We start from the raw sequence: 13261 nt of genomic DNA on the forward strand, positions 1-13261 counted from the left end.
CCCCACCCCCGTGCACCGCGCGCGCGCGCACACACACACACACAACTTGTAAGGAGGCTTTGTACTTTAAAGAAATGAAGAGTCCTTCTATCCAGTTGCAAACATTCATTACCACTTTGTGCCAGCGAACCAGAACGGGAAGAGGCAGAAACCAGGTCTGGGTCCTCCCGGTAAGGACACGGCCCTTCCCCCAGGAGCTCCGGGGTTTACCTGTTGTAAATAGGTCCCTTGAAGGTCGGGTCGTACTTCTGCGGGGTTCCTGAAAGCCAACAGGTTTAAACTGGATACGTCAAAGAGCCCGACCCAGAAGGGGCCAGGGGAGAACGGCCTCCAGGTTCTTCCCGGGCTCTTGGAGCACGCAGCCCCCGCAGGAGATTTTGTGCCAGGCGCCTGTTTCCCTAATCCAGGCAACCACACCCAAAGCCGGATTTGTCCACAACCGAGCAGGGGGAGGCAGAGTCTATAACCAGGGAGGACAGCAGCCTGGGAATGAGGGTGGGAGGGGCGTGGAGGGCAAAGTTGGAGGTGGGTCGCGGAAGCAGGCATTTGCAGTATAGTGAGAGGATTTGGGGGGCCCTGACAGCTCCAAGTAAAAAGTGGGATTAAACTGTGTGTCCTGGTGCCTGCCTGTAAAGTCTCAGCCATTCGGAGGCTGAGGCAGGAGAGTCGCCAGGAGTTCAGGGCAGGCCAGGCCACACTGAATTCAAAGTCAGCTTGAACTACATAGTGAGCTCCTGTCTGGAAAAACCAAATTAATGATACTACCAACGATAAAAGCAACAAAAAGAACTGGAACGAGAAATGCCGGCCGGGCGTGAGGAGCTCAGGGAGCCAGCCATCCCGATCCCCCTCCCCGAGGTCGCCCCCTGCCTGTCCCCCGCGGGCTGCCGGCCCTGCGTGCAGGAGAAGCTCAGCCTACCGTGCTTGCCGTAGTAATGCGGCCGGTCGCCCCCCATCCCTGCGGACGCCCAGTCGGCCGGCTCTGGACTCAAGACTCCCGGGAGGCCGGGCCCCAGCGCGCTGCTCCGCCCCGCCCAGCCCCAGGCAAGCGGCGGCCCGAACCGGTCGGACCGGCCAGGGGGCGGGGCGCAGCTGCTCCCGCCACTCAGCACCGCAGGGCCAGACCGCCCCGCCCCCACCCCACCCCCACCTGAGCCGGGCCGCACCCCGGGCCAGGCCCACCCGGCCGGAGGAGCGGGCTCTGCTGCACCCGTTGTGCAGGGGTGCAAACTGAGGCACCGGGAGAAACCTCAGCTAGCTGAGAAACAGGCAACTGCCGTGAAGCGTCGGAGCTCAAAACTCCCAAGCTAGTAGAGGGGTTAGGTTGTTATTTTGCTTTCAGTCGGGGTGCTCGGTTCAAGCAACCCTGCCTCAGCCTCCAGAGTGGCAAGTCTGTGGCCTTATTGTTTTGCTCGCTTCTGTTTGTTTTGGCCGTGTTGGGAGGGAACTTCGGCCACGCACAGGCTAGGCACCCACTAGCATTGAGTGCAGCCCTAGTCCTGAGTTGTTTTGTTTTGTTTTTTTAATGAGCAATGGTTGAAATTTTGGAGTTTAAATAAATAACTATCTGCATCTCTAGGTTCTCTTGAAACCTGGAGAGCCGGGTGATGTGGTGCCCGCCTGTAACCCCACGGGGGAGACCGAGGCAGGAGGATTGAGTTTTAGGCCAGCCTAGGCAAAGTAGTGGGAAAAAATTGTTTAAATACCCCTCCCACCAAGTGTATAAAACAAAGCCAGAATCAAAGATCAGGCATGGGTGAGACATGGTGGCACATGCCTGCGATCCCACACTCTGGAGGCAGAGGCAGGAGGATCTCAAAGTCAAAGCCCGCCTGGGTACACAAACCCTGTCTCAAAACCTAACCAAACCAAACGCCCAGGTATGTCTCTTGTCACTAACTCAGCTGGTCCCAAGAAAATGCTCTATCCAGCAGCAGCAGGTACTGGCCGAGGAGACCCTGCTCGGTCCCTGCACTGTTACAGACAGCTCAGTTAGGTGGAAATCTAGAAGCACTCAGACAGGGCTGGGGCGCGAAGGAAGCCAGGGCAGAAGATGAGACCACTCCCCGTTCTTTCTCTCCAATACGTTTTCCTGCTCTTAACCTCCCTGGTTCCTTGGAACTCATTCTTTGACTTCAGGCAACAGGACTCAGCTATCTGACATCTAGCCTACCTAAGTATAGCAGGACAACAGTCTTTAGCAAACAGGCGTGGCTCGAGGCGCCAACCAAGCCCTTAGGTGACCATGGTGCCCAGAGACCCAGCCATGCCTGGGGGGCCAGATGTCAGCCACAAGCCTGTGCCTCTTCTATCACTAATGACACAGTTCCCCACCCCTCTCAAGACGTCATAACCAGGTCCCCAGGTCTCCATGACAGCATGAACATCTGGTCCCTCAAGGCCATCTGTACGAATTGTGTGTGGTACTCAAAATTTTGTTGCAGCTTTTAATCTCGACACAAGGCCTTATTAAGTTGCTGGGCTCCAACTTGCAACCGTCCCGCCTCAGCGTCCCAGAGCTGGATCTCTGGCATGCATGGCCTCAGCTGCTGAGATCCCCTCTACCACAGCTCCATTCTGCCTCCAGCTCCATCCACCACCAGGCTCTTCTCACTGCCTCCCGCTCAGGCCTCACCCATAGCCATGGCCCAGGAAAGGCCTCCTGCCTGCCCCGTGAGGCCACCTTCACCTCCTTCATTGCTCCTGTCCCACACTCAGAGGCACCTGTGACTGCCTGGGTCAGCTGGCACAGGCATTCGTGCTAGACTCAGAATCCTACATGGGCCCTGAGCCAGCCACCAAGACCTGTGTGGTGGCGCAGGCCTGTGATCCCAGCACTGAGCAGGCTGAAAACAGGATCACTATGAGTCCGAGCTGCGCAGTGAGAACCTGTACCAAATACATAAAATTAAGAAAAAAAAAATCTTCCATGGCTCCCAACAAGCCTGGAGGAAAAGCCCAGCTCCTTCCTCGCTGTTGCCTAAACCAGGCCCCCTCTCCTGTGCTTGTTTAGCTTCAGCCTCCCAGGCCTCCTGGCTGCCCAAGAGTCCCAGGCCCAGCCCACCCCAGGGCCTTTGTATAGGCGCTCTTGTTTCTATAAGAGAGACAGCTTCGGAGCAAACTGCCAAATAGTGGGGCTCATATAAGGCCCTGGGTTCCTTGCCCACCATTAAGGAAAGGAACAAAAAAGAAGGGAGCCCTTTTCTTCTCTTTCTTTCACTTTTTTTTTCCTTTTTTTTTTTTTTTGCAGAACTGGGGATTGAACTCAGGCCCTTGCGCTTGCCAGGGAAGCACTTATTCCACTGAGCCATCTCTCCGGCCCCATTTTTTTCCTTTTTATTATCTATTTATTTATTTATTTTGAGATAGAATGTTGTTACACAGCCCAGGCTGGTCTTGAACTCACAGCAATCCTGCCTCAGCCTCCTGAATGCTAGGATGACAGGCATGCGTCACCACACCCAGCAGAAGAAATAATTTAATACATGACTAAGGACACTTTCTTGGTTGGCAGGGGGAAAAAATAAATCCCTCAATCAGTAGCACTAACGAGCCCTTGGATGAAAATAGATGTAACCCCCGGCATGTAGCAAAATAAATTCCATACGGATTAGTCATGCAAATATATAAAGACTCAAAACTATTACAAGTATGAGGAAAATAAATCTCCTAGCTGGGAGCAGGTGAGATTTAAAGTGAGTGGGAGCACAGATGAGGGACACAGAAGACCCCGAAGGGCCCGGATTGGCCAGAGGGGGGTCACTGCCAAAGCTTCAAGAGTCCCTTTCCCACAGGCAGCCACCCAGAGCACTGGACGGCAGGGGAAACTGAGGCAAGGGAGGGAAGCAGCTTGCACCGTTAGCCTGCTAAAGACAGCTAGGTTAGGTGGAAATCGAGGGGGCAGCCGGGCAGGGCTGGGGCCTCAGAGTCCGTTCAGAAGATGAGATGGCACCAAAGCCGGGGCTGGTGAGATGGCTCAGTGGTCTAAAGCACCTACTTAGAACAAGCTTAGCAAAGCACAGGGACTGCGGTTCAATCCCCCAGCACCACATGCCAGCCAGCCCCGACCCCTGGTGGGCTGAGCTGGCCACACACACACACACACACACACACATAAATAAATAAAAAAAAAATAAAGTCCTAGTGGCCGGGCTTACAGACCTCGAAAGAGGCTTGAGATTACTGGTTTCACCCCTTAGAGATTTCCCCTTGTCTCATGAGGGGTGCGCCATCCTCTCTGATCTGCTAAGATCCCTAAGACTGAAGACAAGACTTGGCCTATCTAACATCTAGCATTTTCCCTGCATCAACGGGTATCAATGGGAGAGTTTGATTCTCAATCAAGGTAGGGCAGGTGAGTGGGGGCCACAGAGTGCTAGAGCAGGAACAATGCAAGGCTGAACTAGGGAGGAGAGAGCCCTCGGGGGAGGCTTGCTGGACCCCCCGAGTTACCCATATGAAATGAACTAAGCATGCCAGGGAGTGATGCCTCGCATAGGCTGGCTTCGCGGCTGGCCCTGTGGGATTTCAGGAGACGAAAGAGGGAACGTTGTTAATTGCGTTCGTTCAGCAGTGCTATTAGGCCTCATTAACCTTAGCTGGAGCAGCGGCCGATACCGGTACTAATGGTTTCTGATCTCTGAGCCAGAGCCAAGCCCTGCAGGGAGAACGAGATGAACGTTTGCAACCACAAGCAAGCTGCAGATAAGAATGGTATTGTGCCCCCCGGTTGCCTGCTCTTCTTTCTTTCTTTCTTTCTTTCTTTCTTTCTTTCTTTCTTTCTTTCTTTCTTTCTTTCTTTTTTGAGGCAGGGTCTGGCCACGTAGCCCAGGCTCACTTTGAACTTGTGGCTATCCTGGCTGAGAGTCCCAAGTAGCTGGAATTACAGGGGCACCCCTTGCTTCTTCCATCCTTAAAGCCAGCAATGGCATCAGACTACGACGGTCAGAGTCCTCTCAGAGCCGTGGCCCTTCCATTTCTAAAGGTCCTGTCCAGGAACCCATCTGCACGACCCAGAATCAGCTAAGTGAAGCTCCTTCCTGGAAGGCAGGTGTGGTGGCGCGCACCTGGAATCCCAGTACGCGGGAGGCAGAGGCAGGAGGAGCACCCTGAGTTTAAGGCCAACCTGGGCTGCATAGCAAGACTGTCTAAAAACCAGCAACAACAAAATCAAGGCCCTTCTTCAGCACCTGCACATGCCCTCTCTTGCTAGGTAAATTAACTTCCCAAGGTTCCAGAAAGTATAATGTGGACACCTCAGCATGACAGTATTCCTTCGCTTTTTATTTTTATTTTTTATTTTTGACAGAACTGGGGATTGAACTCAGACCCTTTTGCTTGCCAGGCAAGCGCTTATTCTACTGAGCTATCTCCCCAGTCCCCTTTGTTTCTTTTGCTCATATTCAGCATTAAACCCAAGGCCTTCACACTGAGCTACATCCCTAGTCCATTGTTTTCTTTCTCTCTCTTTTTTTTTTTTATTTTGACACAGGGTCTCACTATATTGTGCAGGCTGGCCTCGAACCCAGATACTTCTGCTCAGTAATATGGTCTTTCCTTCCAAAACACAGAGTTCAATCCCCACAGAAGAGGAGGTACAGAGACATGGAAATTTAATGCCTTTGTTTAGTGGTGGGGTTTTGGGCCAGGGATGTTGGCATATACCCATGATCCCAGCATTCAAGGAGACAGAGGCAGGAAGATCTCAAGTTTGAGATGAACATGGACTACATAGCAAGACCCTGTCTCAAAAAAAAACAGCCCAAAAGCCTAAAACTGATCAAGAACCTGGGAGAGGCAGTAGCGGGGAGGAGGGGAAGAGATGGTCTGTGACACTGTGACAACCAGGTAGGGGAGGCAGCCCCTGGTCTTGGGCCCGCACAGCCTAGCAGCTGGGCCACCCAAACAGCAGGCGTGGGAGATAAGGTACCCACTAGGGCTGCTGGCTTACAAAGCCTCTACCAGGACACCAAATGCCACCCAGCCCCCACAGCTCACGGCCACTGGCCAAGTTCCCAAGGGCTGCAGCCGGAGGCCTCACCCACGCAGCCCTGGCTTCCCAGAAGTCTCCGCAGAGAAGTGCATCCCACTGCCCAGGCTGGCCCCTGAGGCTCGGGCTTGAGGCTGGTATCTGGAGTACCAGGAGGGAAAGATCGCGGCCTGTGGTACACATCCAATCCCAATGAAGACTTTTTTTCCTCTAGGAATGAGTATGTCTTTTTCCCCTCTTTGGTTTCTTTTCTCTTTCTCTTTCTTTGTCTTTTTGAGACAGGGTCTCACTATGCAGTTCAGGCTGGCCTTGCGCTCACTTTATAGCCCAGGCTGGTCTCAAACTGGAAATGATCCTCAGCCTCCTGAACGCTGGGATTATATGTTTCGTGTTTTTTGGTTTTTATGTATTTAGTACAGGGTTTACAGGATCTCATTACATAGATCGGACTCACGGTGATTCTCCTGTTCTCAGCCTTCCAAATGCTGGGATTACAGGCGTGTGCCACCACACCCAGTCTCAGTCACTGTCTCAGCGCACCCCTGGATTGGGGCTGCACCGCATGCCAGGGGATCAAACACCTGGTCCCCGCATGTTTCGTGTTTCTTGAGACATTCCGGCTGCCCTTGAATTCACTTCGGTCCTCCTGCCTCCGCCTGGGGCACACGGGGTTTACAGACATGTGCCACCCTGCCCGACTTATCTATATCTATGTCCATATCTGTATCTATCCCTATCTACATCTACTTCTGTATCTGTATCTGTAGTATCTACATATACATCTACACCAGAATTAAACTCGGGGCCTCCTGCTTACCGCTGAGCTACGTCCTCACCCTACCCATAGCTTTGAAAAGCGCCTGGGGCTGGCTACCTGGAGAAAATGGTACTGTTCCCACGGTGGAATACTCTGTATCCTTGTAAGAAGGTGATGGAGGTCCAGCTCTACTGATAGGAAACAGTGTTGAATTATGTGCCTCTGTTTGGCAAAAGAAGAGGTCAGAGAAAAAAGTAACAAAATGAAGAAAGGTGACCCCTAAAGAGGTCAGCACAGGGCCTGGCCCAGGCTTCAGTGGCGACCACCAAAGAAAAGATGAGATTAGGCTGGGGAGACAGCTTAGCGGTCTAAGCGCCTTCCTGGCAAGCACAAGCTTCTGCGCAGGACAGAGACCCTGCCGCATGTGGTGCCACATGCCTGTAACCCCAGCACTCAGGAGGCTGAGGCAAGAGGATCCCCAAGACTTTGAGGTTAAAGCTAAAGTCTTCTTCGTCTTTGTCCCCGTCGTCTTCTTCTCCTCCTCCTCCTCCTCCTCCTTTTCCTCCTCCTCCTTTTTTCTTTTGGTACCAGAGATTGAACTCAGGACCTAGCACTTGCCAGGCAGGCACTTATGCCACTGAGCTATCTCCCCAGCCCTTAAAATATTCTTTGTGATTTAGGGCTTATTTTTACTTTGAGTCTCTGTCTCCAAAGACAGAATATATTAATTCCATGATGTAAGAATTAAAAGTCATGTATTTCAATTTTTATTATTCATTTTAAGTCTGGAAGCCAGCATTGTGTGGACAGATGGCGCGTAAGGTACGATTTTCTTTTCATTTTTGTTCATTTGTATGTTGGGCACTGGGGGATGGAACCCAGGGCTTCAAGCATGCTAGGCAAAAGCTCTACCACTGAGCGGTACCACTTGATCTCTAACTTATTGAGAACAAACAATGTCTTGCTAAATTGCCCAGACTAATCTCAAACTTGCAATTCTCCTGCCTCAGCCTCCCATGTAGATCAAACTATAAGCGCACATCCTGGCCCCTGGTAGAATCTGTTTTTTTAAGAAAACCTTCCCAACTAGGGATCAAACCCAGGGCCTTGCACATCCTAGGTTAGCTCTCAACCACTGAGCTACACTTTCAACTCTTTTTATTTTAAGACAGGATTGGGCTGGGGAGATAACTTGGCAGTCTAAGCACCTGCCTGGCAAGTGCAGGGACCCGGGTTTGATCTTTGGTACCAGCAGCATGCTGTGCTGGCCCCACCAAGCTGGCCATGTAAACTGGGTAAAGTGGCACACTCCTGTAACCCCAGCACTGGGAAGGCTGAGGCAGGAAGATCACTACAAGTCCGAGCTGTGTAATGAGACCCCATACCAAATAAACAATTAATTAATTAATTTTTTAAAAAAGACAGGCTCTTGCTGAGTTGTCCAGGCTAGACTCAAACACATGATCCTCTTGCCTCCCCTTTCCAAACAGCTGGGATACAGCCCAGCTGCAATCTGCTTCTTCACCGAGCACCAGTACCCTCCACCCCCTTCCCCAGTTTGTTCTCCCTGGTTAGAGTCTCTCTCTCTTTTTTTTTTTTTTCAGTACCAGGGATTGAACTCAGGAGCTTGTGCTTGCCAGGCAAGCGCTTATTCTACTGAGCTATCTCCTCAGGCCTGAGTCTCATTACTTTGGGTTGTAGAATCCATAGTACATGGCTTGTGGCAGGGTGGGCGAGAAAGGAAGGTGGCACCTGCTGCTGATGTCCGCCAGGGCCCGGAGCCATTTCCTGCTGTCCTCTGGTGATAACAGGCCCTGCAACAGGAGCTTCCTGCCGGGCACGGCAATATCCGCCTACAATTCCAGCAAATGCTGTAAGTTCAATGCCAGCCTGGGCAACAGAGTGACACACTGTCTCAAAAAAGAAAATAACAACAACTGAGCCACTATGAACAAGTTTCTTTCTTTTCTTTTGGTTTGGTTTTGCTTCGCTTTGTGAGACAGGTCTCACTATGCAGCTCAGGCTGGCCTTGAACTCATCCTGTAGCCCAGGCTGACCTGAAGCCCCGTCAGTACCCCTGCCCCAGCCTCCCAGGTGCCGGGATCACTGATGCATGCCACCATGCCAAGCCCAGCTGAAGTTCCCACGTCAGGCTCCTGGGGACCTCAGAGCGGGAAGTAATTAAGCAACTGTGTGGTTTGCTTGCTGCTCCTTCTGCCTAGTGCACACACCCAGCCAATCTTCCCCTAGCCGGCTCCACAGCCAGCCCTCGGTCACCTAAAATAGACGCTGATGATTCTGCCACACATGGTGTCTTGTTCTCTGCTTCACAGCCTTAAACAACCCGCAATTACATGTGTCTTCTCTTGTCCACCCGCTGTGGCCTGAGACGCTGCTCTGCCCCAGCGGGGCTCCCAATGTGTCTGGCCAGAAGAGGGGCAATAAATACTTGTTGATTGGGGTGGGGGCTGCGGCTCCGAGGCAGCCTTGTGTGTGGGAGGCCCCAGTTCCGGCCAGCTCCACAAACAAGACAGAGCTTGTTGAACATATGTGGCTGTCAGCCCTGCAGGACAGAGGTGCCCTGTCCTGCCTCTGGGGTGAGCCAGGCAAGGGTAGTTTTCTCCATCCCATCCTTGGCCTAAGTCTAGTCCAGGTGAAGCCTAGCCTTGTCTACTCAGCCCTCTAGCTTCATTCAGCCCTCCCAGAGATCAAAGATCCCTCCAGGGCTTGGCCAGGCCCCCAGTGTGCCATGTTGGCACCAGAGACAGCCAGCTACATCCTCAGAGGTGTACGGTGCAGACAGACATGGACTCTGAGGTGGGAGTCCTACCATCAGCCTGGGGTCTCCTCTGGAGGCCTGGGCTGGCAGCTGGAGGGTGGGAGCTCCCCCCCTCTCATGGTGCCCCCCGCTTGGCTGGGCTGGGCGGGGTCCCAGTCTCTCCATCTGTTTTTCTCTGCAGCTCTTCCTCTCCATTTTGTTTTTGTTCTTTGGAGACAGGGACTTGTTATGTAGCCCAAGTAGACTCTAGCTTTCAGTGATCCTCCTGCCTCAGCCTCCCAAGTGCCAGAATGACAGGCATGCACGCAGGCTCAGCTCTCCTGTAGCCTCCAGAGGCCACAGTTCCAGAGGGGGTGGGAGGTCTCGCCACTAGGCCACTTTTTTTCCTGACCATCTTCAGGATCCTGCCCTTTCCCCAGGGCAGTTTCTAAGCACTTCTGGTCAAACTGAGGGATAGTAACAGGGGCCCGGCACCCCTGGGCAGTGCCAGTGGGTCTTGACCCAAATTGGGCCCTGGGGACCCAAGCTAAAAGGAAAGAAGCCCCGAGGACACAACACTCGGGCATCAGGGAGTCGGCTGCACTCTAGGGGCACCGAGGAGGAGCCCCGTTCCCAGCCCACGCAGCGCCACGTGGCTGTGGCTGAGGCTGCCCTCGGGTTTACACTGGGGGTCCCAGTGGTGGACCCACACCGTAGCCAGCAGACAGCCCGGCTCTTCACACCGGCTGCGGAAAGTTTCTCAATGGTTTCCGGCTGCCTTCCTCACCAGAAGCGCCCTTGTCTCCACCCTCTCAAGACGCCTGGCGAGATTCAGCGAGCTCGAATCCCAGGACTCCGTCTGTCCAGGGTTGCCTCAGTTTACCCATCTAGCCTGAAGCCCTGAATGGCTCCAAGGCGAGGGTGGGGGACGAGGGAAATGGAGAGAGGAGGAAGGTGGTTAGCAGGAAGCAGACAAAGGGGTCTGGGAGGAAAACGGGGATCTGGAGAGGTAGGGCCCGGCTTCAGCCTCCAACCCGGGTCGTGCGCCTCCCCTCCCCCGCGCGCCATCGGAGTCGCCCAGATAACGGGACCTCCCGAGAGGAGCATGCGCCGTGCACCCGGCCCGGCCGCGGAGGGGGAGCTGGGGCTCCCGGGAGGGGACTCGGGGCCACGGGTGTGCAACCGCGAGCGCGCATGCCGGGATGCAGGGGCCCCAGGGCGGAGGGGACCTTTGTAGCTGCAACGCGGTTGTTTCAGGACACGGCTGTCCTCTCCCCACCCCCCACCTCCACCCCCCCCCCCGACTCAGCAGAAGGCGGCCCCAGGCCGGAGGCGGCCCCTACCGTAGGCTCCGTCCTTCCGATCGTCCTCCATGGCCGCAGCGGGCGGGGAGGGGAGTCCCAGCCAGAGCGACCCCAGCCCGGACGGGCGGGAGGCTCCTGACAGCAGAGCCCCGCCCCGGCCCCGGCCCCGCCCCGCCCCCCCGCGACGGCCCCTGCGGGCCCCGCCAATGGGAGCCTCGCTGGATCGGGGGCGGGGCTAGGGGCGGGGCCAAGCCCTGGATGGGTGGAGCCAGTACCTTTGTTTCCAGTCGGGGTTCTCAAAAGAATATTAGGGACAGGTGATGGACTTGTCCTTCATTTCTTCATCCGCCCATTTATTCATGTATTCATCTGATATTGAGCGCAGACGGTCAGTGAACAAGTGTGCATGGCGCTTGTGCCCCAATGTCACTTCATCCCGACTGTTATTGTGAAAAATGTGTGGAAATATACAGGGCCATCGGCAGGGCAGTGGACACACCAGGACTGACAGGCGGCAACAGCGTGCGGTGGGTAAGAAGAATCTAGACGCTCTGAGCAGTAGCGCACGCCTGGAATCACAGCTACCCTGGTGGCTGAAGCAGGAGGGTCTCCAGAGCCACCTGGGCAACATATGGAACCCAGTACAACAGAACAAATCCAAACATAAAAGACTCTTGGAAGAATGAAATCCGTTGAATAATATAAATTAAAACCTCAGTGAACCCAGGACTCAATCTGGAGCCTGAGGCAAGAGGATCGCCCGAGTCTGAGGGCAGCATGGGCTCCACAGTGAGTGAGTTCAAGGCCAACCTGGACTTCATATGGAGAGTTCATCTCAAAACAAAACCAGCTGGAGTCAAGCAAACTGCTAGCCACGGTCCATAAAACCTCAATGACGGTCGCACCTGGTGGTGTGCACTATAATCCGAGCACTTGGGAGGCTGAGGCAGGAGGATCCATAGGTGAAACCCAGTTTGGGCAATTTAGGGACTAAGTGAGACCTTGTCACAAAGTAAATAAAAAGTAAAAATGGACTGGGCATGGAGCTCAATGTGAAAATCCTGGTTTTGGTCCCCAATCAATCAAGTGATCAATCAGTCCTTACTGAGGCGTCACAATATACACACCAGTATAGCAGGACTAAAAAGAATGACCAAATAGATAGATAAACAGACTGACCATAATATCAAGTGTTGTCCAAGGTGTAGAGCTCCTGGGCATGTAAATTAACAGAACCATTTGGGGAATGATGTATCCATTTTTCTCTTTTTGCTTTTAGACAGGGTCTCACTTTGTAGTTCAGGCTGGCCTTTCACACTATGTAGCCTGAGCTGGCCTCAAACTCACAGCGATCTTCCTGCCTCAGCCTCCTGAATGCTAAGATTACAAGTGTGTGCCACCATACTCAGCTAAAAATAGAAATTTTGGGCCAGCGAGATAGCTCAGTGGACTAAGCACCTGCTTTGGCAAGCACAGGGACCAGGGTTTGATCCCCCAGCCCACATGCCTCACTGGTCCCACCTCTGGGGTGCACCAGTCCAGGCGTGGCGGCATACACAGTGCTGGGGAGGCTGAAAACAGGAGGATCACTGTGAGTCCGAGCTGCAGAGTGAGACCCTGTATCAAATACATATAGTGAGACCCTGTATCAAATACATAAAATGAAATAAATAAAAATTTAAAAGAGTCGGGGCTGGTGAGATGGCTCAGTGGTCTAAAGCGCCTACTTAGAACAAACTTAGCAAAGCACAGGGACCGTGGTTCAATCCCCCAGCACCACAGGCCAGCCAGCCCCGCCCCCTGGTGGGTTGAGCTGGCCACACACACACACACACACACACACTCATAAAATAAATGAATAATTTAAAAAAAAATTTTAAAAGATTAAAGGAGGGCTGGGGAGATGGCTCAGTGGAATAAGCGCTTTCCTGGCAAGCATAAAGTCCTGAGTTCAATCCCCGGTTCTGCCACAAAAAACAAAATAAATAAATAAATAAATAAATAAAAGATTAAAGGAACATCCAGGAGCAGTCATGTGCGGTGGTCCACGTGTGATCCCAGCACTCCGAAACGAGGGAGGAGAATCTCCAGAGTTCCAGGCCAGTCTGGGCTACATATGAGACCCTGTTTAAAACAAATTCCAGAGCAGGTGTGGCTGATCAAGTTGTGGTAGCGGGGCAGAAAGCAGTCCTTTTCTTTGAGACGGAAGTGACAAGTGACGGCAAGTGTGGTTTCCGGAGTACCGAAGAAGAATTGTGAAAAAAAAAAAAAAAAAAGAATTGTGGGTACACAGGTGGCTTCAGTGAGGAGACTTGACTCTCACCCTTTTGCAGTGCCCGCTACATTTTTTTTTTAAATTTTATTTATTTGTGTGTGTGTGTGTGTGTGTGTGTGTGGCCAGCTCAGCCCACCAGGGGGCGGGGCTGGCTGGCATGTGGTGCTGGGGGATTGAA

At 53.2% G+C, this 13261-nt stretch overlaps 1 protein-coding gene across 3 annotated transcripts in view; it reads right to left on the reverse strand.

Moving 5' to 3' along the window:
* The window catches only part of Slc44a2 (solute carrier family 44 member 2), a 23520-nt gene extending 12552 nt beyond the window's left edge, over window positions 1–10968 (reverse strand). For 2 of the 3 annotated variants that reach the window (XM_004632849.2, XM_023717146.1), the window contains exons 1-2: window positions 920–1022; window positions 211–259 (exon numbers count right to left, since the gene is read on the reverse strand). In XM_004632849.2, the coding sequence (XP_004632906.1) occupies window positions 211–259; window positions 920–956 (86 nt within the window). In that variant the 5' untranslated portion in view covers window positions 957–1022. Of the gene's footprint in view, window positions 1–210; window positions 260–919; window positions 1023–10847 lie in introns of those variants that run through there. The other variant, XM_023717147.1, reaches the window with a different exon arrangement.
* Window positions 10969–13261: the final 2293 nt, after the last annotated feature.

Source organism: Octodon degus, unplaced genomic scaffold, assembly GCF_000260255.1.
Source record: "Octodon degus isolate 3935 unplaced genomic scaffold, OctDeg1.0 scaffold00050, whole genome shotgun sequence".
NCBI lineage: Eukaryota > Metazoa > Chordata > Mammalia > Rodentia > Octodontidae > Octodon > Octodon degus.